Source organism: Lithobates pipiens, unplaced genomic scaffold, assembly GCF_037356315.1.
Source record: "Lithobates pipiens isolate NorthernLeopardFrog02 unplaced genomic scaffold, aLitPip1_a1.2 Scaffold_30, whole genome shotgun sequence".
In the NCBI taxonomy this organism is placed as follows: domain Eukaryota; kingdom Metazoa; phylum Chordata; class Amphibia; order Anura; family Ranidae; genus Lithobates; species Lithobates pipiens.
The window spans coordinates 85,982,662-86,006,122 of record NW_027507791.1 but is presented as its reverse complement, the minus strand read 5'-3'; the positions used below and the strand labels follow the sequence as shown (position 1 = coordinate 86,006,122).

The 23,461-nt window shown below is 41.1% G+C and overlaps 1 protein-coding gene across 2 annotated transcripts in view; it reads left to right on the top strand.

Annotated features, from left to right (window-relative positions):
* Window positions 1-1,547: 1,547 nt before the first annotated feature.
* Window positions 1,548-23,461, top strand: part of LOC143943049 (cytosolic phospholipase A2 delta-like) — an 83,461-nt gene continuing 61,547 nt past the window's right edge. The window contains exons 1-4 of one of the 2 annotated variants that reach the window (XM_077464544.1): window positions 1,548-1,699; window positions 18,972-19,041; window positions 20,736-20,872; window positions 22,341-22,472. In XM_077464544.1, coding sequence (XP_077320670.1) covers window positions 1,667-1,699; window positions 18,972-19,041; window positions 20,736-20,872; window positions 22,341-22,472 — 372 coding nt within the window. In that variant the 5' untranslated portion in view covers window positions 1,548-1,666. Of the gene's footprint in view, window positions 1,700-18,968; window positions 19,042-20,735; window positions 20,873-22,340; window positions 22,473-23,461 lie in introns of both variants that reach the window. The other variant, XM_077464543.1, reaches the window with a different exon arrangement.

Genomic DNA, 23,461 nt, shown 5'->3' with positions numbered 1-23,461 from the left:
GTTTGGGGGTTCTAAGTAATTTTCTAGCAAAAAAAACTGTTTTAAACATGTAAACACCAAGTCTGAAAAAGAGGCCTGGTCCTTAAGTGGTTAAACAATATATAACATGTACCCAACTTGGTCAGAAAGGGTCGCTTGTCTAGTTCTCAGTTGTTCTCTCCCAAGATAAACAATGCTGGCAGCGCCACCCTCAAAATACCCAGCTATAATCCTCTGTGACAACCCAAAGTGCCTTATCTGTCCCTTTATGACAACCAAAAATTAGGGTTGCCACCTTTCCTTCAAGTCAAACCCGAACACTTTAGCTGCGCACAGCAATTATTATTTTTTTATATTATAAACTATATATATATATATATATATATATATATATATATATATATATATATATATGTATTTTGTTATTAAATAACATTTCTAATCATATGAAATTAATAACAAGAGTCCCCTTTACATCAGAGTCCGCAGAGTTCCCCTTTTACATCTGAACTCGTAGAGTTTCTTTTCACTGTAAGGGGGGACTCTGCAGACTCTGATGATAAGGAGAACTCTGGGGACTCTGACATAAGGGATCCTCAGGGAACCCGGATTTAAGGAGGTTCACTGAGAACTCTGATGTATGGAGAGGAAACACTGTGGCCTTTGGTGTGAAGGGGAAATCTGAAGTAAGGGGTGCTCTGAGAACCCTGATATACCTTAGTGTACTCTCTCAGGGGCAGGAGAGAGAAGGGGGAGACTTCAGTCACAGACTGGAATGGATGGTGAGCTCACTCACCCCTTGGCAATCAGCACCTCTCATCCAGATGTATCTGAGGCTGCTGGACTTCAAATTTCTAGCCCCCATTTTGGGGGAGGGGCGAGGTGCAGATCGAGCCCTCTCTCCTCTCCCGTCTGTGTGTGTGTTTGGGGGGGTTGTTAGTGCTACGCTTTGGGCAGCGTGAAAGAATGTAAAAGTCACTCTCAGCTTAGACAACTGCAGCCAGCAACCCAGCTGGGAAGCCATAGTCCAGTCTGATTAATGTGTCCGGGTTTCAGGCAGTCTGAAACCCGGACGCATGGTTCCAAACCCGAACTGTCCGGGTGAATCCTGGACAGGTGGCAACCCTACCAAAAATACCAACATAGTTCAACTAGGATAAGCAAAAAAACAGATACAAAAGTGTATTTAATTATATTTGTTTCTATGTTTTATTATTACATCATAACACATTTTTATTTTCACGATGAACATACCTGAACTATTAGTTTTGGCTACTATCATTACTAAATGATTTATTGTGTAACTCTGTAATTGCCATAATGTGCTAAGTGCATGTAAATTAGATACGTTCTAAGCAGTTGGTCTCACTACAATGCCACTTAAACACCCACACAATACCTCCACCCCTGGTTTTCAGGGCTACCTAGACTCAGGGCTGGTTTAGATGGCCTTTCCTAGTATGAACTCACACATTAGGAATGATCTAGGTGTCAACACAGAAACAATGCAGGTAGTCTAAATGAATATGTTATAAAGATGGGAGGGATCGTTAAATGTGACAAAACCGTGATGTAAGGCTGTATAGTGACATTCTATACGGACACAATCAGACTACAGCAAGCACAGGCTGGGGATTACTAGATTCATAAACACTTTGGAAACCTATGGAAAGTGAGTCCCAGTAGGATGAATACACCATCACCATCAACTCACTACAAGGTAGGTAACTTGGAGGTATATCTGGGGGTAGGAGGGGGTTTGTTACTCTGAGCACATTAGGTACTTGTTACACCACTAAAAGTTTATCTAAATCCAAGAACAAAACTATAACATATTACAACTTACCAGTCCTTAAATATGGTGGCTGCATTTCTTTTCATTTTTTTTTTTCAGTCTCTTCACATTTTCAGCAAGTAAAGAAAAATATTGGTTGCTATCAGCAGAATTCCTCTGTCCTCTGTAAACATCTGTGCACAAAACTGAATTCTAATGCCCTGTACACACGGTCGGACATTCCGACGGAAAATGTGCGATCAGATCATGTTGTCGGAAAATCCGATCGTGTGTGGGTTCCATCTGACTTTTTCCGTCGGAATTTCCGACATACAAAGTTTGAGAGCTGGATCTACAATTTTCCGACAACAAAACCCGATCGTTTAAATTCCGATCGTGTGTAGACAATTCCGACGGTCAAAGTGCCACGCATGCTCAGAATAAATTACGGGATGAAAGCTATTGGCTACTGGCCTATTTATAGTCCTGTCGTACATGTTCTACGTCACCGCGTTCAGAACGATCGGATTTTCCGACAACTTTGTGCGACTGTGTCTATGCTAGACAAGTTTGGGCCAAAATCCGTCGGAAAAAATCAGACGGGTTTTGACGTCGGAAAGTCTGACCGTGTGTATGGGGCATTAGTCAAGTCAGTCTCAGTTATCAGCTTTCCCAGCTTTTTTTTTTTTTATACAGCCCCTCCATCCTATGTAAAGGAGGCGAGGAAATGTTTATAGCTCATATTAAAGCGTGTTCCAGCCGAAATTTTTATTATTTTTAAAAGTCAGCAGCTGCAAATACTATACTGTAGCCGCTGACTTTTAATAAGGACACTTACCTGTCCAGGGAGCTCGCGATGTCAGCTCCCCCGAGGCCGATCCGTTCATCGGATCGGGTGCAGGTGCCACCATTCCAAATAAGGGCAACCGGCAGTGGAGCCTTGCGGCTTCACTGCCGGTTTCCAACTGCACATGCGCGAGTCCCGCGTTGCTGTGAATGGCCAGCTTATCTTCTGGGACACACAGAAGACAACGGGGGGTTTGCCGTAGAAGAGGATGTGACTTCCTCGGCTGCGGCCTGGCTGGATCGGAAATACTCTTAGCACTTCCAAAAAAGGTAAATTAGAAAGTACATTTTTTTTAAATATCCAAAAACAAGGGGTGGAGAGGTGGTCTTTCGTTTAAGACATTTAAGGTCTGGTAAGCTGTAATATAATTAATTTTTGTTTTTGGGTTTATATATTGTTTCTCCAGCACCGGTAGTGTTCCCAGCACACTCTACCGGGAGTCATTCTTTCATCCAGTTTCACCTGAGTGTACATTATTTGTAATTGTTACCGTACCTTTTGTTTTTTGATGGTGACAACAGACAGTTGCTTGTTGATAGGAGGAGCAAACATACAACCCGCTGAAGGTACTTTGTTTTAAAGTCCTCCTGATAAAACTGCCGGCATCAACGCAGTTCAACTGTATGTCTCTACATTGATAGCAAGCTCTTCTATTGATCTGATCACACTTTGCATCATGGTCACTGTACTTTGTTTTTTATTTTATTTTTTAGGTTACAGGGTAAAACTATCAGTAGCTTACTGTATATTCCATTAAATCTTGTTTTTCTTCCTTCTCTGTATTCTCCTCCTGTCTGCTTCGCGTCTAGCATACAGCAGTGGCGGCTGGTGCTCAATTTTCTTGGGGGAGGGGCACAGCCCGCAGCTCCCACCCAGCCAACCAACCCCCCCACCCCCAGCCAATCAACCACCTCCCCTCGCTCGGTTGCCTCTTCACCAGCCCCGCACTTACCCCATCCAGGTCTCGGCTTTGGCGGCTTTCCGGTGATCGCTGCTACCCCCCGGGCCAATCGGGACTTAGGACTCTCTGCCAATTGGGTCTTAGGACTCCCGGGAAATCGAGTCTCACAAATCGCTTCCTGATTGGCAGGAGGAGAAACAGGAAGACATTAACGAATAGTATTGTCACACAACTTTGGGGCCAGGCGGATGGATTAGGGGGGCAGCCACTGGCATACAGTATGTAGACATGCAAATCTATTCACTAAGGCTTCATTCACACCCGAGTGACCTGCAGTGACAGCTGCAGCTCCTTCTTTTTTTTTTTAGCTTTTTTTTTTTTTTGTTGAGTGTTTTTGGAGCGGTGCCATTCATTTGAATTGGCCTCCCTCTGCTCCAAAACTGCTCCAAAAAAAAAAACTGTACCAAATGTTGGCACAGAGCCAGAAGTGATCCAGAATGCTAAGGTGTGAATGGAGCCTAAGCTATGACTGTATTTATCTACCATAACAACTGTTACTTTCAGCAATGACAGACAAAAGGAGCTGAAAATAAGTCACATGACTCAAATTACCAATTGTTAAAGCAGAGTTCCGCCGTTTTTTTTTTTTTAAATATATATACACTTACCTGTCCAGGGTGCCCACGATGTTGGCACCCGAAGCCGATCTGTCGGTTGGCTCTCGGGTGCTGCAGCCACCATCTTCAGAAAGGGTTCCCTGCTTCCTGGTTCCCTACTGCGCATGCGGGACTCGTGCTGCAGGTTCCCACTGGTCCCTGCTGTCTCCTGGGACCCACGTGTCTAGGTATTGGAAACATTCCTCAGAGATCTTGGTCCATACTGATATGATAGCAACATGCAGTTGCTGCAGATTTGTCAGCTACACATCCACAATGCGAATCTCCCGATTCACCACATCCCAAAGGTGCGCTATTGGATTGAGATCTGATGACTGTGGAGGCCATTGGAGTACAGTGACCTCATTGTCCTGTTCAAGAAACCAGTTTGAGAGGATTTGATCTTTGTGACATGGTGTATTATCCTGCTGGAAGGAGCCATGAGAAGATGGGTACACTGTAGTCATAAAGGGATGGAAATGGTCAGCAACAATACTCAGGTAGCATGTAGTGTTTAAACAATGCTCAATTGGTACTAAGGGGCCCAAAGTGTGCCAAGAAAATATTCCCCACACCATTACATCACCACCAGCCTGAACTGTTGATACAAGGCAGGATGGATCCATGCTTTTTATGTTGTTTATGCCAAATTCTGACCCTACCATCTGAAGGAGACCAGGCAATGTTTTTACAATCTTCTAGTGTCCAATTTTGGTGAGCCTGTGTGAATTGTAGCTTCAGTTTCCTTTTCTTAGCTGATCACCAGTGTGGTCTTTTGCTGTTGTAGCCCATCTGCTTCAAGGTTTGATGTGTTGTGTATTTATAGATGATATTCTGCATACCTTGGTTTTAACAAGTGGATATTTGAGTTGCTGTTGCCTTTCTATCATCTCAAACCAGTCTGCCCATTCTCCTCTGACATCAACAAGGCATTTTAATTCACACAACTGCCACTCACTATATATTTTCTCTTTTTTGGACTATTCTCTGTAAACCCTAGAGATGGTTGTGCATCGAAATCCCAGTAGATGAGCAGTTTTTTTTAAATACTTAGGCTGCTTTCACACTGGGGCGGTATTCAGGCGTTACAGCGCTAAAAATAGCGCCTGTGTAGCGCCTGAAAAAAAACGGCCCTTTCTCTCCAGTGTGAAAGCCGGAGGGCTTTCACACTGGAGCGGTGCGCTGGCAGGACGGTGAAAAAAGTCCTGCTAGCCGCATCTGTGGAGCGGTGAAGGAGCGGTGTATTCACCGCTCCTAAACCGCTCCTACCCATTGAAATCAATGGGACACCGCGGCAATACCGCCGGCAAAGCGCCGCTTTGCGGGCGCTTTGCGGGCGCTTTGCGGGCGGGTTTAACCCTTTTTCGGCCGCTAGCGGGGGTTAAAACCACCCCGCTAGCGCCCGCAGACCGCCACTAAAACGACGGTAAAGCGCCGCTAAAAATAGCGGCACTTTACCGCCGACGCCGCTCCCGCTGCAGTGTGAAAGCAGCCTTAGACCAGCCTGTCTGGCACCAACAACCATGCCACGTTCAAAGTCACTTAAATCCCCCTTCTTCCCTATCTTCTGATGCTCGGTTTAAACGTCAGCAAGTCATCTTCACCACGTCTAGATGCCTTAATGCATTGCGTTACTGCCATATGATTGGCTGGTTAGCAATTTGTGTTACCAAGCAATTGAACAGGAGTACCTAATAAAGTGGCCGGTGAGTGTAGACTTCAGACATGTCCATTCCTTTTCATCTCCACTACATAGGGGGCAGGATGATTGGTAGCTTGCAGAAGATGGCTAGGAAGGAAGATATTATTCTGTGCATCTCACAGGAACTGACAAGAACACGTATTTTCTGAAAATGTTCTCAGCTTGAAAAAAAACAAGAAAATTAATGCAGCCATCACATCTAAGGAGTGTAAGCTGCAATATATAGAGTTTTTGTTTTGGGGTTTAGTTATCCTTTAAGAAGGCTTTACTGTTCTACACTTGAAGCACATAAACATTCTAAGCGACAACAGAATGCTTTGCTGATGTCTGTTAGTGCTACATTTTGCAAATACAGATTTATAGAATTCTCAGTGCTGAAATCTTAATCCTCCAGTATTCTGAGTGCTGACAGTACTGTGCATCATATTGATGTCAAACACGTGATGTCATAAATTCCTCTGTACTCACCTTATGGGCCTATTAAATGGAACGTGAGGATTTTTTACTTATTTTTTAGTTACCACATACAACACTTACATTTTTTATGAGGCAGTATCAATGCACGCATTCATAAATTCCTAACTAGTTATTTATCTAAAATAACAGTCATAGTGGTAGTAGCCCATAATTTCAGCTGGATATAGACAAAGTGCGAAAAGGTTGTTTTAAGGCTAACTCCACATATATGTAGGTGACAGAAATACATATAAGCTGTTAAGTAGTACCGTAATTATTAAAGACTTATGTTACAGAGTTGCAAAATTATTAACCCATCGCTTGGATGGAAGGTCTAAAGTAACAATGACTGCACGATGTGGAAGTTGCATAGTCTATTAGGCTCCATGCACACTGGAGCTCATAAACTGCAGTTTATTGGAGTTTGGGCGTTTTTTTTAAAAGCCCATAAACTCCACTCTATGTTAGCCTATGTGTCCATGCACACATGGACGTTTTTCAGCTTTAATGAGCAGTGGAGTTTATGGGCTTTTTTTCTGAACGCCAGAAATTCGCATTCAAAGTGCCGTTTTTCACCGCCAAAAAATGACAAACGCTGATAAACGCTGATAAACGCTTATAAACGCTCATAAACGTGCGTTAATTAGTGTTCGGCATTCTATTTTTTCAATGCATTGTGGGAGTTTGGAATGTACTGTCGGATTTTTGGAGTGTCCTCTGTGTATTTTTATCGAAAACGCCCATGAACGCTAACGCTAATAAACGCTAGTACAAAACGATGTTAAAAGCAAGTTTTATAACCAGCTTTTTCTGCCAGCAATCTGGCATCCAGAAAAAGCTTTTTTGAGCTTCAGTGTGCATGGAGCCTTAGGATTGTTTTTTTTTTTTTTGCAAATGTAATTTTAGTTGTTTGGTGAGCATGTATTGTATGTATCAGTATTGTTATAAGTTGTAAAATTTTAAAAAACTTTCTAATAAAAAAAGTATCGGATAAAAAAAAAAACTCCAGAAATATGAGAGGGAAAAAAATCTGACCTGAAAAGGTTCAAGCAGCTGTTGATGACATTTTCCTTCATTTCCTGTAACATAGACAAAGTAGGAAGTGAGAGGAAATCTCTCCAAAGTGACTGTTAGCCCCTGTACACACGGTCGGAGATTTCGACAACCAAATCCGTCGGATTTTGTCCGTCGGATCTTGTCCGAAACTGTTGCATACACACGGTCGGACTAAGTGGTCGAAAAATCCAATCATTCAGAACGCGATGATGTAATTTCGTTACGATGGGACTACGTTCAGGCTAGTAGCCAATAGCTTTGATGTAGGAATTTGATCTGAGCATGCGTGGAACTTGGTCCGATAAAAATTCTCTACACGTGATCGGAGTATGTCCGATCGAACCAGTTGGTCGGGAAATATTTCCAACAAGTTGGAAAATTGGGTCCGACGGATATTCCGACGGAATCAGTCCGATGCATACCACACACAGTCGGATTATCCGACGACACGGTCCGATAGGACACATTCCGACGGATTCTCCGACCGTGTGTACAAGGGCTTAGACTATTGTCACCACAATAGGTGACCCCGTGATTACAGGCGTAACCGTGTGATTTCACATCACTTTTTGTCCTGGTGACAATGGCCACCAGGACAAATTGAATGGATGAGTCTTCCCAAGGCAACAATTAGAACAATAAAAAACCTGACGGGTTCTAACCTTTCCTTCACCAAAATTAAAAAGAAAAAACATTTGTTGACTTTAGGTACACTATAGTTATAATAGCGCATATATCAGCCGAAATACAGCACCACATGCGTATATATCAGCCGAAATACAGCACCACATCCTGGATTAAATAGAACAAAGAGAAATAGTATATGGGAAAGGTAGGGGTTATCTACACTATAGTGTACCTAACTAGAACAAAGAGAAATAGAGTAATGGGACTTTTAGATGCTGAAACCTCCTATTGGAATAATATCTGACACAAGGATGTATAAAAATAACAACATTTTATTAAATACATAAAAATGTCTTATATTGTTTAAGACATGTGTAACAAAAATCATCAAACTCTGTATATACCAGTAAACAGCCCCGATAACAAGGTGAACAATTTCTTCAATAGTCACATATATGTGTAATCATGACCCATAATAAACACTCAGGACCAATGTATGAGAAAAGAGGCGCAGCCCAACGCGTTTCACATAGTAGCTTCTTCAGAGGTTTTCATTGACAGAGAGGTTGGTGCACTACAGCTGATTCAGTAAGTTGTATTTCTGGGAAACCTCAAAAGAGGCATTGCATGTTCCCATCAGGGCACTGCAGAATGTGTAATCATGACCCATGATAAACACTCAGGACCAATGTATGAGAAAAGAGACAAAGTACAACGCGTGTCGCTTGGTAGCTTCTTCAGGGATTTTCATTGACAGGTTGGTTCGCTAGAGCTGATTCAGTAAGTAGTAGTTCTGGGAAACCTCAAAAGAGGCGTTACATGTTCCCACCAGGGCACTGCAGAATGGGTCAAATGTAGGTCTGAAACTAGCCCAAGAAAAGCTGTCCCCCAAAGCTCATCAGAAATCCCATAAAAGAGGCATTGCATGTTCCCACAAGGGCACTATATGTGACTATTGAGGCACATCAGAAATCCCATAAAAGAGACATTGCATGTTCCCACCAGGGCACTATATGTGACTATTGAGGCACATCAGAAATCCCATAAAAGAGGCATTGCATGTTCCCACCAGGGCACTGCAGAATGGGTCAGATGTCCGTCTCAATCATATAGGTCTTAAACCAGTCCAAGAAAAGCTGTCCCACAAAGCACATCAGAATTTCTGCCAAGTTCTGCCATGCTGCAGTGGAAGAAATCTCCCCAGTATAGCCACAAACAACTGCAAAAGTAAAGAGCAGCTTCCAAATTCTGATATGGTCACAATGTTAAATCTTCAATCATGGCAGAAAACATCAAAAACATCCTCATTTGGAGATTGCTTGCCATAGGGAATGTTGCTGTTATTGTGACAACAGTAAGGGAGCCTTTTTTTGCGGTTGGCTTTTTGATGTTTTCTGCCATGATTGGAGATTTAAGATTGTGACCATATCAGCATTTGGAAGCTGCTCATTGCCTTTGCAGTTGTTTGTGGCTATCCTGGGGAGATTTCTCCCAGTGCAGCATGGCAGAACATTGATCAATTTAGCTTGGAATCACCATTTTCTGTTTATGGGATTTCTGATGTGCTTTCTGGGACATTTTCTTGGGCTAGTTTCAGACCAACATTTGACCCATTCTGCAGTGCCCTGGTGGGAACATGTAACACCTCTTTTGAGGTTTCCCAGAACTGCTACTTACTGAATCAGCTCTAGCGAACCAACCTGTCAACGAAAATCCCTGAAGAAGCTACCAAGCGAAACGCGTTGTACTGTGCCTCTTTTCTCATACATTGGTCCTGAATGTTTATCATGGGTCATGATTACACATATATGTGACTATTGAGGAAATCGTTCACCTTGTTGTAGGGGCTGTTTACGAGTGTATACAGAGTTTGATGTTTCATATTTTTGTTACATATAAGACTTTTTTTGTTATGTTATTTTTTTTACATCACTGTGTCAGATATTATTCCAATAGGAGGTTTTAGCAACTAAAAATCCCATTACTCTATTTCTCTTTGTTCTAGTTATGTACACTTTACTGTAGATAACCCCTACCTTTCCCATATACTGAAGAGGACAATAAGCGGTCTGTTTAAAAAATGTATTTGCTCAGCTGTCACAAATAATCCAGTATTTTACCTAATTAGTTTATTTCCTATGATCATCAGCTCCATTTTGGTGGTGGTCATAATGCAGTATTTCCCTGATTGAGGTATTTCAGGAAAAATGCATTATGGCCACTAGATGGAGCTGATGATCATAAGAAATAAACATATTAGGCAAAATATGGGAATTTTTGTGACAGCTGAGCAAATGCTTGAGACACTTGCATGGAAGTTTTTTTTTTTTTGTAATAGACCCCTTTCTACTAATTTTATTATTGAATGAATCAAGCGTTACAATTGATAATGAAGCTATATATATAAGGCATCGATAAGCTGATTAAATTCACAAATGTGTGATTCAGGAAAGAATTTATTGTGGATATATCTAAGGGGTGTTGTTTTTTGATGATTGAGATTTTGTAATAAGCTATGAGACGCCCATCTGTTTTTATTCTTGCTCAGCTCTACTTTATAAACTGGATTTCAGCTCTATCTATAGATCAGGTGCAGTTCTCCTTCCTTCTTTTCACGTGTACAGAATTTTCTAACTTTACCGCAGGCATGAAAAGACATTGTGTGATGTTGGCTAATTACACGTTTCACAATTCACATGGTAAAGTGTACAAGTGATTTTCTGTATTACAAAATGTAATAATTAATACATTCTTCTTCCCACAACATGGGCTATTTTTTATCTACAAGAAACTAAAAGTATTTACATTTTTTTTCAGTCTGGAAATATTGATTGTGATTCTAAACAGCTGTTCAGTGATCAGTATTTTAACCCCTTCCCGAATGCCTCATGCCGATATACGTTGGCAGAATGGCACTTGTGGGCAAAAGGGCGTAAGGGTAAGTCCACTTTAAGATGCGGCATTGTGGGCACACGTGCGCCTGCCGCATGCTCCGTGACTGTGACCACGGGTCCCGCGGACTAGATGTCCGCCGTGTGCCGGCGATTGTGTCATGGAGTGGAAAAACAGGGAGATGCCTTTGTAAACAAGGCATTTCCCCATTCTGCCTAGTGATATGACAGAGATCACTGCTCCCTGTCATCAGGAGCAGTGATCGCTGTTATGTGAGTAGTAGCCCATCCCCCCCACAGTTAGAATCACTCCCTAGGACACACTTAACCCCTTGATCGCCCGCTAGTGTTTAATCCCTTCCCTGCCAGTGTCATTTACCCAGTAATCAGTTCTTTTTTTTTTATAGCACTGATCGCTGTATAAATGACAATGGTCCCAAAATAGTGTCAAAAGTGTCCGATGTGTCTGCTATAATGTCACAGTCATGATAAAAATCACATATCGCCGCCATTACTAATAAAAAAAGAATAATAATAATAAAAGTGCCATAAAACTATCCCCTATTTTGTAGACGCTATAACTTTATAACTTTTGTGCAAACCGATCAATATACGCTTATTGCGACTTTTTTTTACCAAAAATATGTAGAATACATATTGGCCTACAGTGGTGTGAAAAAGTGTTTGCCCCCTTCCTCATTTCCTGTTCCTTTGCATGTTTGTCACACTTAAGTGTTTCGGAACAACAAACCAATTTAAACAATAGTCAAGGACAACACAAGTAAACACAAAATGCAATTTGTAAATGAAGGTGTTTATTATTAAAGGTGAAAAAAAATCCAAACCATCATGGCCCTGTGTGAAAAAGTGATTGCCCCCCTTGTTAAAACATACTATAACTGTGGTTGTCCACACCTGAGTTCAATTTCTCTAGCCACACCCAGGCCTGATTATTGCCACACCTGTTCACAATCAAGGCATCACTTAAATAGGAGCTGCTTGACACAGTAAGGTCCACCAGAAGATCCTTAAAAGCTACACATCATGCCGAGACCCAAAGAAATTCAGGAACAATTGAGAAAGAAAGTAATTGAGATCTATCAGTCTGGAAAGGGTTATAAAGCCATTTCCAAAGCTTTGGGAATCCAGCGAACCACAGTGAGAGCCATTATCCACAAATGGCGAAGACATGGAACAGTGGTGAACCTTCCCAGGAGTGGCCGGCCGCCCAAAATTACCCCAAGAGCGCAGCGACGACTCATCCAAGAGGTCACAAAAGACCCCACAACAACGTCCAAGGAACTGCAGGCCTCACTTGCCTCAGTTAAGGTCAGCGTTCATGCCTCCACCATCAGGAAAAGACTGGGCAAAAATGGCCTGCATGGCAGAGTTCCAAGGAGAAAACCACTGCTGAGCAAAAAGAACATCAAAGCTCGTCTCAATTTCTCCACAACACATCTTGATGATCCCCAAGACTTTTGGGACAACATTCTGTGGACCGATGAGACAAAAGTGGAACTCTTTGGAAGGTGTGTGTCCAAGTATATCTGGCGTAGAAGGAACACTGCATTTCATAAAAAGAACATTATACCAACAGTAAAATATGGTGGTGGTAGTGTGATGGTCTGGGGCTGTTTTGCTGCTTCAGGACCTGGAAGACTTGCCGTGATAAAAGGAACTATGAATTCTGCTGTCTACCAAGAGATCCTGAAGGAGAATATCCGACCATCTGTTCGTGTACTCAAGCTGAAACGAACTTGGGTTCTGCAGCAGGACAATGATCCTAAACACACCAGCAAGTCCACCACCGAATGGCTGAAGAAAAACAAAATGAAGACTTTGGAGTGGCCTAGCCAAAGTCCTGACCTGAATCCTATTGAGATGTTGTGGTATGACCTTAAAAAGGCCGTTCATGCTCGAAAACCCTCTAATGTAACTGAATTAGGACAATTCTGCTAAGATGAGTGGGCCAAAATTCCTCCAGGACGCTGTAAAAGCCTCATTGCACGTTATCGCAAACGCTTGGTTGCAGTTGTTGCTGCTAAGGGTGGCCCAACCAGTTATTAGGTTTAGGGGGCAATCACTTTTTCACACAGGGCCATGATGGTTTGGATTTTTTTTCACCTTTAATAATAAACACCTTCATTTACAAATTGCATTTTGTGTTTACTTGTGTTGTCCTTGACTATTGTTTAAATTGGTTTGATGTTCCGAAACACTTAAGTGTGACAAACATGCAAAGGAACAGGAAATGAGGAAGGGGGCAAACACTTTTTCACACCACTGTAAACTGAGGGGAAAAAAAAAAAAAAAAATATATATATATATATATATATATATTAATATTATGTAATATAATATTATAATATATATTATTCTATATTTTTGGGGATATTTATTATAGCAAAAAGTAAAAAATATTGCTTTTTTTTCAAAATTGTCGCTCTTTTTTTGTTTATAGTACAAAAAATAAAAACCAAGGTTATCAAACACCACCAAAAGAAAGCTCTATTTGTGGGGAAAAAAAAGACGTCAATTTTGTTTGAGTGCATCGTCACATGACTGCGCAATTGTCAGTTAAAGCGATGCAGTGCCGAATCCCAAAAAGTGCTCTGGTCAGGAAGGGGGTAAATCCTGCCGGGGCTGAGGTGGTTAAATAGATCTTTGTAGCACCCCATCAGCCATCTGTGGTATCTAGAATGTTGTTATTTTGCATTTGAAAGTGCTGTTTATTTTTACTCATTTAGGACAATAAACATAAAGGATTCTCTGTATTTTAGATATTTCTGTGATTTTTTTACATTTAATTTAATTTAATTGTATTAAATTTAAGCAATACACACAGGATATAGGTTAGCCAGAGTACATTTGATGTTTCCAGATTTGATGCAGTATGGCAATATATTATACAGACTGTAAAATACTCATATCACACAATTCTTTGTAAAGTAATAACAGAAAACCCCCAGGTTCCACCAGGCGTGCAACATGAAAGGTATGGCTGGTGGCTGAATAAGGGATTGTACCGTATAGTTTACTATCTCGATCATAGGAGCATACACACCCCCCCCCCCCCCCCCTATTTTACAGGAAGCATGGAGATGCCTCCCACAAGGAGCTTCCATTTGCAACAAATTTACCACTTTCTCAAATCTTTGCAGAAAGAAAATCTCTGACTTAGCTGTCCGAAATGTGTTTGAAAACAGATGTATGCAGGACGCTGCGTCCATGCTATACAAACTGTTTGTCGACTCCACTGCTAGATTATCCTACCAGGTAGCATGCGAGAGAGATCTGCCTATTGCCCCTGAGGTGAAGGACTGGCGTAACTGGAGTGCACAAATCCATAAAGCTATCCTTAATGTTGCCTTGATTGAGGCAGGTTACAAGGTCCACGCCGGATGGTATTTAGTGCCAAAGCGCCTGTCAAAGATGTACTCGGCTACGTGTTTCAGAGGCTGTGGCCAGATAGGCTCACCGTTGCATGTGTGGTGGTCATGTCCTAAGGCAGTGATGGCGAACCTTGGGACCCCAGATGTTTTGGAACTACATTTCCCATGATGCTCATGCACTCTGCAGTGTAGTGGAGCATCATGGGAAATGTAGTTTCAAAACATCAGGAGTGCCAAGGTTCGCCATCACTGTCCTAAGGTTTGTCGTTTTTGGATGAGTATTCACTAGTTTATTTTTTCAGTCATGATGGTTAACATCACTAAAGATCGCAGTATTGTCCTACTAAATAGGCCTGTTGAAAACGTTCCACGACACACACAGACCTTAATTTACTTCATGTTTATAACAGCCAAAATCGCCATAGCGACAGCGTGGAAAAGCTCCGTCATAGACATTGCGATAGTAAAGGGAAAACTCACATGGGTCCTGCTGAACGAAAAGATTGTGAGTGTCTTCTGAGATAAACAATCTATTTTCAACAAAATATGGTCCCCTTGGCTTGCCTAATTGCAGGTCCCCAACGAATGAATCTAAGGCCACTTTGGGGTGGTTTTCAAGTACTACAGCGCTTAAAATAAGTCCTGAAAAAACCGGCCCCTTTCACCCGGAGGGCTTTCACACTGGAGCGGTGCGCTGGCAGGACGTTGAAAAAAAGTTCTGCTAGCCGCATCTTTGGAGCGGTGAAAGGAGCGGTGTATTCACCGCTCCTTCACCGCTCCTACCGCTTTACCGACGACGCCCGCCCCGCCCAGTGTGAAAGGGGCCTAATCGTTCGAATAAGTTGATCCATTTCCTTTCTTTTTCACTGCTTCTCTTCGTATCTCTTTCATTGTTTCCTTGACTCTGTCAGCCTTGACTCCATGCCCAGTTACCCTTTTCTTTTTTTTTCTTTCTTATTTAAGCTAGAGATGTTTATATTTGGGGGCCCGAAGTCCCTCTTTCGGCACTGTATTAATGCTTGGTAACGAGTATTAGTTTGTGAACCGTGATTGCTGGACGTGGGCTTTTCTACCTGGTGGGATTACATTTTATGATGGCCTCAACCTCGAAATCTTGGGTATATTGTCCTACGTTATGATTCAAGGGGTGATTGTATGGAGACCACCTCCCACTGTTTACAATGTTCTTGTTGCTCTATATCCATGTTATAGCACAAAATATGTTATTCCTGTCCACTTTAGTTGGTGGCCAAATGCTCACCTGTGAGCCTAAAGATGACCTAACCCAATTGCCAAGATATTTTGTCATTTTGTTCCCCCTACCCCCCACTTTTGTACCATTTCTTATTGTTTATACAGAGCATGCAAGTTTTTTTTGCTGCTCCGCAAAGTGATAATTTTTCTTTTACTTTTCTTACAATATTAATAAAAAATATTGAAACAAAGTAATAACAGAAATAAATAGATAATGGTTACACAGAGAAGTAACCCTTTGGTTAAAGGCTAGGGCATGAAAAACATTGGTTTTATTTAATTCCTGCTGAGAGCGATTGTCCAACAGTTCTCATGTCCTACCAGCAAGACAGGATGTGGGGGTTGTTAACTGGGATTTTTCCAGCCAGGCTTCCAGGGGGGCCCAAATGACCTTCAAGTATACCAATGAAATGAATGAACATTTTACAAATCTGCTCAAATTTGCAATACTGGGTCTCCTTAATTGCATGCACTATTTTCTAAAAAAGGTGAACTTCGTTCTTAACTGACCATAGAAAACAGAGAAAGGGGAAGGGGCAGTTCATTCTATGAATATGATGGAATATGTACTTGTTTGGGTACTGTTATAGCTATTTTAGTTTATGGATTTGTGGTATCTTTCCAATTAGAGCTATAGTAATGTATCAACTGCACTGGGATCTAGTTGCTCTCTCTGACCTTTCTCCTTTCTCCGGACTCTCCGGTGTACACACTCGCTAATGCCTGTAACCAGGTGGGCATTCGTGTGGCATCGCCATTATGGTGGCACCCCAACTTAAGAGCGAGCCTTATAACTGGTGTCTTTGTATTATAACATGAAGCTGTACAGTATACAGGTGCCTCCTGCTCCCACCATACATACACCTGCTCAGGATGAAGGAGACACCACATTGCAATGTCCCTTTCTACCAGTGCTGCTAGACTACGCCACCCATCTCTCAGTGATGGAGCAGGTACCGCCGGGAACCAGCATGAACCCCATGCGCACGCATAATTAAAACTTGGGTTCATGCAGCTAGGTTTAACAGGCAGTGACAAGGCGATTTGCACTGGGAGGGGGGATTTTGGGAGGGGATACAATTTGTGCTAGGAGGGGGATTTTACAGAGGCATTTGGCAGGCAGTGACAAGGCGTTTTGAACTGGGATAGAATTTGTGTTAACAGGGGGGATTGGGGGGGGGGGATATTTGTACTAGAAGGGGAAATGTGAACGGTAAAGGATTTGTGCTAGGAAGGTGGAATGGGGGGGGGGGATTTGAGTTAGGTGGACTGGGAATTTTTTCATTTTTATTTGGGGTGAATATTGGCTTGCAGGTGGAATTTATGCCTTGGCAAGCATGCAGATCAGTGCTGGATTTTGTTTTTGGGGGGGGGGGATTTTTGATTTACACACATGTCATAAAGCACGATTGGGTTTTAAAGCCCAGCTCCAGCCAAACAGTTGTTTGGAATAGGAAAGAGTTTAGAGCATGTGTCAGATTTTTACTGCCATATGTGTCCCCATTCGGGGGAGATTTCTTGTTACCTTTTCTCAATCAGAACATAAGAGGAAAATCTCCCCAATGTGATCACAGAGGAAGAAAAAGGTACAGCTGATTCCAGATCAAATTAACATACTTACACTTGTTGCCTTTAAAAATATACATTTAGGAATTCATAATGATTACATAGCTGTATTAATGTGTGTTTAATACCTGCCCGAGGTTCAGGTTTACTATTGCTATTATAATTTAATGGTTGGTGATAAATAGGATTAAGCCTTTATGAAAGGATATGTCTAGTACAGTACAAATGTTAAATATAGTTTTGTAGATATGACTCCTGTAACCTCTGCTGTTAGTCTATTATAGCTGTAAATTGCACATGTTTTAGACATCACAATCCATTATTTTATGCATGGTCAGTATTATACAGGGTTTTTTTTTGTTTTTTTTTGATTAACAACATACAAAAGGCTTTGCACATATTTTTAAGCGAAACTCCAGCCAAGAAGCTGTCACGTTTAACCCTAATGCAGGTGATCAGACACTATAGCTGGCTTCTGTGTTCTTCACCTATAGGAGCCCCATTTCCCATAAGGAAAGCAGACCCACCAGTACTCAGTAATCAGTTGCCCCCAGGACTTATACACAATGCTATAGTGCCTGGCTACCACACCAGGGCATGCACAAATTGAGCAAAGCAAACAGGTACTTTCGGTTGGCAGACAGACAAGGTTGAGGTTCAGAATAGTCAAGGTCAAAATCCAAAGCCAAAAGGTGGGCAGAGTTCAGAGAATAGTTATATGCAATCCAAGGTCGTCAATGAGGTAATTCAATCTAGTAGAGCAGGGCAGACAAACAGGTAGCTTAACCAGGTATTACCCATGCTATCACACGCATGAGATTGCAGGTTTGGCTGGCTTAAATCAGGTTTGATCTTCACCCAGAGACTGGCCACAATAATCACAGTGCAGGTGAATAGACAGACAAAGTGAATGCCAAAACCAGGATGCTGGAATGAGGATCAGGAGCGCTAAATGCCGCTGACAGAAGCAAAATATCAGAAAAAATACAAATATAGAAGCTGTTTGATTTGCCAAAGGATTTGTATTTTTGTCCACCTGGTTCTAAAATTGACCTGTTTGGCAGCTGCAGTTAGTGTTACAAAACCCACAACAGTAAAATCAGTCTGTATGGAATCTAAGGGGTTAATCCCATGCATTGTTTAAAAAGGCTATTTGATCCTGTCTTCTCTGATCCTCTCTTTCTGCCACAGACCCCAATACATCTCCTGATAAGACAGAGCCTTGGGAGCACTCTACACATGCTCATTTTGGTGTGTATTGTTAGAGAGATTTTTTTTTTCTTGGGAGGGAGCATGTGATCAGCACAAGGCCAATCAGCACTATCAAGACAGAGGGTCAGGGGTCTTACAGCCTCATAGGACAATCATGGAGGAATTAAAACTTCTACTACAAGCTTTAACCAGCGCTTGGCTGGACACTGATAGAAGTCACAACACTGCTATATACTGATGATGAGAAAAGGTATTTAGCAGTTTATATTTACTAAAATGGTTTGTTTGTTTCCAATGGATGGATCTTCAATGATGTGTGTGATTCTATGCTTTACTAGGCTCCTATAATGTGGAGTTTAGCTATCCGGTAAGGGTACACCTTTTATATTTCACGGTGGAAGGTGCACTTTGGGTGTTTTTGTCATCCAACACCAAGAACCACAAGGAGTGTCTGGACACTTTATGGACACTTTTTTGAATAATTATTATTATTTACCTTTTATATCACTAGCGTGGCAATTTTTTGATTGCCAGCTGCTTTTTTTGATCATTCATCACCATTTTTTCACCCGCGCAATTACTATATTTCTTATACTGTAGTGATTTTTATTTACCTTAAAAAAAAATAATAATAATTTGTTTTCCTTTTCATGAGCAGGAGCAAGCATCAAGTTGTGAACTGACTGTGAGAATAATACAGGCTCAGAACATCCATGGGGCAGATATCGGTAAGCATTAGTTTTATTCATGCAGGAATAAATACATCAGTACTTTCTTAGTGGCTGCATGCACATTTCTGTATTTATTTAATTAAATAAATAAAGTTAAAAGAGTTACTATACCCAGAACCCTGCATTCACTATATCTGGTCTCCCACAGTACACAGAACATGGAAATGCAATTATTTTAGTAAATGTAAACTGCTAAATACCCTTTCTCATCAGCAGTATATAACAGTCTTGTGACTTTTATCAGTTCCTGATGAAGCTTGTACTAGGAGTTTTCATACTGGACTGAGCTGTTCTATAAGGCTGCAGGGCTCCTGACCCTCTGGGTGGACATGTTTGGACAGTGCTGATTGGCCCTGTGCTGATTGACCCTGTGTTGATCACATGCACTACCAAGGAAGCAAAAAAAAAAAAAAAACTGAGCATGTGCAGCCTGACTCCAAAAGCTCTATCTTATCCAGACTTGTCCAGGGGGACAGTGCAGGGAGGATCTGTGCATACAAGAAACCAGCAGCCTTTTAACACAATGCAGAGGATTACCCCCTTAGGTTCCACAGTGAGTGTAACAAGCATGCTTTACTGCATATACACACTGATTTTACTGTTGTGGGTTTAGTAACACTTTAAAGTCTAACAAACAGTTTTTTTTTTCTAGCATGAAATAATAAAGGCTGCTATAGACTGCTCAGATTTGAGTCACGGGTGGCCCTGTCAGCACCACCCAGCTTAACAAAATATGATTTTTTAGTTGACTTTTTGTCAAAGAGCCAGTTAGAAAATTGATAGCCGAGCATCACATCAGATGCAGTTACTGTTCAGGTATATAGACCAGTGGTTCTTAAACCTGTCCTCAAGTACCCCCAACAGGCCATGTTTGCAGGTTTTCCTTTATCTTGCACAGGTGCTTTAAATCAGAGTCAATGGCTTGGTATTTTGGACAGCTATTTTATCTAAGAGAAATTCCCAAAACATGGCCTGTTGTGGATACTTGAGGACAGGGTTGAGAACCACTAATTTAGACAGCCATGGATGCTGGCTGTCAAAATACGATAGCCAACAGAGGGGATTTCTTCAGTCCATGCTGTTTAGCATGGATAGAGGAAACTATTTGATTTCTGTTGATCAGATTGACCCCAATAGAGAGACTAAAAATCAGAACAGAACTAATGATTTTCATTTAATGTGTATTGTTTTCATACAGTTTTCATCAAAAACAAAAGACAGAGTGTGATCAGAAACAATAAACAACAAAGAATAAGCTTTTGTTGTTGGAGAATTTTCATACAGTTAGTACCCTCCTCGGTTTCGACCTGTTGTGAAACATCGAGGAAAACCGGACGATCGTTCGTTCCTATTTTCTTAAAGCGCATACTGGACTTAACACCAGCCTCTTACAGATATAGGGTATGGGCTTGGTGTGTACACTGCCCTGTGCATGCACTGCACGCAGTGTACACAAAAAAAGAATTGCTAATACTAAGAGAGTTTTTTTTTTCAAGAAAATATTTTGCATATCTCTTTTGCCAAAAAACTACCTCCTAGCAATTTTTTTTTTAATATTGGGGCTTCAGCTTTCAATGTCAGTAAAAGATGCATGGAGTATCAACTAGAAGTGGATCGACACGATATAATATAATAGCATCTGCTTTAGAATAATTTGTCAACCAAACCTTTGTCTTTTATTTCCACTGCAGTGACCAAACCAGATTGTTATGTTTGTTTATGGCTGCCAACATCATTGACGGATAAGAAGAGAACCAAGACAGTTTGGAACAATGAAAACCCTGCCTGGGATGAGACATTTCACTTTAGAATACACAGCCAGGTTAAGGTATGACAACTGATGTTAAGAAGGAATGCCGAAAACATGAGTCATATTCTTTCACCTGTTCTTTTGTTACATATATCTAAAGTTAAAGAGGAACTCTGAAAGCTGAGCCTGATAAAGGACATGCCGAGGGCAAAGGGCTGATCGCCAGCATTGCCTGTGGTCTTCCTACAGCAGATCTTTCCCCATCACTGATTTTCCATGCTTTGTTCAGCACTGTGACTCGGTATGGAGAAACTCGGTAGATGAGCAGGGCTTTGCTTCCTCGTGTCAGAGCCTCCAATAGGGAAAACAGGGAGCAGCGCAGTAATAGTGTCACCAAATCTCACTCTAGGTCTTCTGAAACAAACAGTCAGAAGTAGCTACGTTTTCACACTGCAGATACATTGTATGGCTATAAGGATACAAAAAAAGGAGTGCCTAGGCACCCTCGCAATCCAGAAGACACGCTGCAAATTTTCATTCTACTGGATTGATACAATTAATATTTCTATGTGTTCCCCAGAACATAGAAAAGTCATAAGGTTGATGTAAATGAACTGGAGCTTGCTGCGATGGGGGTGTGGTATTTTAACATAAAACCAATTAATTTTGTTGCATATTTCTAAAAAAAATGAGACAAAGACTTTTCTTTTTTCTTTTTGACTGTACTCGCTTATTGCCATCTATGAACTGTACATCCAGAGTGCAAATAAACTGTACACTTTGCAATTGAAGTTGCACTCTTTTTGCTGTAAAACTCTGCTGATTTCCATCATCCAATCATGCGCAAGAAAAAATTTTTTTCCTGATTGGGTATTATTTCTAAAGTGAAGCTTCACCTCATTAACCCAACTCTGGGAAAAATGAGAACAACTGTACTTGCAAAGTGCACAGTCTATTTGTCTTTAGTAAATCAACGCCAAGATCTCAATCATTAATATGCATACAAATCTGAAAAAGTATGTCCATGTTCTTCTCTGTAATATTGGATGTTTCTCTAACTTTGAAAATAGTTGGAGGTTGTAATTTTAAAGCTGGATTCCAGGCAGAAATAAAACATTTAAAGCTCTGTATTCAGTAATACATAATCAAATGTATTTTCCTAAATGTAAGCAGTGTACTACCTGAATTTGACTTGGGAGAAGCCATACTTGGAGCATCCTAATAGGAGGCCAAAACAGTGACAGACAGATGGGCTCATCATTGTGTTGCTTCTCCTTCACTGTCCGGTCACAGGCTGGGGACAGGCCCATGACTGTCTAGGCTCACAGAAAGTGGGTTGAATGATGCTGTTTGTCATTCAACCAGTAAGACTGTGGACATCTAGTGGGGGAAAAAGATGTAGTGTGGGTAACAGCTCTGGACTGAAGGTTAATATTGCAGCCAAAGCTGCTTTTTTTCTTTTGTCTTTTAATGGGCTATTATTTTTTGATTTTCGAGTTCTAGAGTTCTGCTTTAAGTGTTCCATCTTGTTTGCTTCTGTCCACAGAACATCCTAGAGTTGTCACTACATGATGAGGATGTAGGGACTGGAGATGACCACCTTTTTACAGTGAACTATGATCTGGGAAATGTCCCACTTAATGAAACAATATTGGAAAGCTTCATGCTAAATAAAGAGGTATGTATTGGGATGTACAGTAAGCAGTTTCATTTCCATGCTGAAACAGAGTTATTTATTGATTTCAGCAACTTCTTTTATAACTTACAATTTTATTAGTTTTATAGATCTGCGTGTGCTTTTACTAGAGCTTGACATCCTGTATATCTGAGACCGTGAAAGTGGAACATATTTTGCTATCACATTATCCAGTTACCAGTTGTCTCATGGACAATGTCCATTCTTTTCCCATGAAATACAGTTTACGCTTTAGTATAAATATGATAAAAAGTTTACATACCCTGGAATGTTTGGCCTTGGTACAGACACAGAAGGTGTCCCTCATTTCCTTCACATGACTATTAACTTATCAGCAGGGAAGCTATTTCTGCTATGGTTACATGATAAATAATGAAAAAAAAACTCCTAAACTACTAAACATTCAAATATCCCCCTGATTATTAGGATTTAAAGTAATTGTGCTCTGCTCTGTGCAATGGAATTACACAGAGTGGCCCTGATCCTCCTCTTCTCGGGTCCTCCGTCGGCACTCCTGGCCCCTCCCCTCTGTGCCGTGCCCCCATGGGAAGCCACAGTGCTAGATCCAATGAAGGCTCAGTTAATGGGGGGGGGGGGGGGCAAAATGATGCCTAAACATTTTTTACCTCAATGCAAGGATGTCATTAAGGTAAAAAATGTTTAGGCTTTAGAACCACTTTAATTACAAAAAGTAAAAAGTAAAAGTGCAGGTATAAGTCAAAAATCCAATTGCCTATAGTGTTCACATAACCATACAAGATAATCCTTATTAGTGTCCCAAAATATTAATTTGCATGAAAAAAATACAATATAGGAAAAGAAAATGTGTATATATATATATATATATATATATATATATATATATATATATATATATATATATATACAGACATGATATAGTAATTGTTCCAAACGTGCATGAGCTCCACCACAGTGATAACACTTATTTGTTAAATCAGCACTTCAAAAGA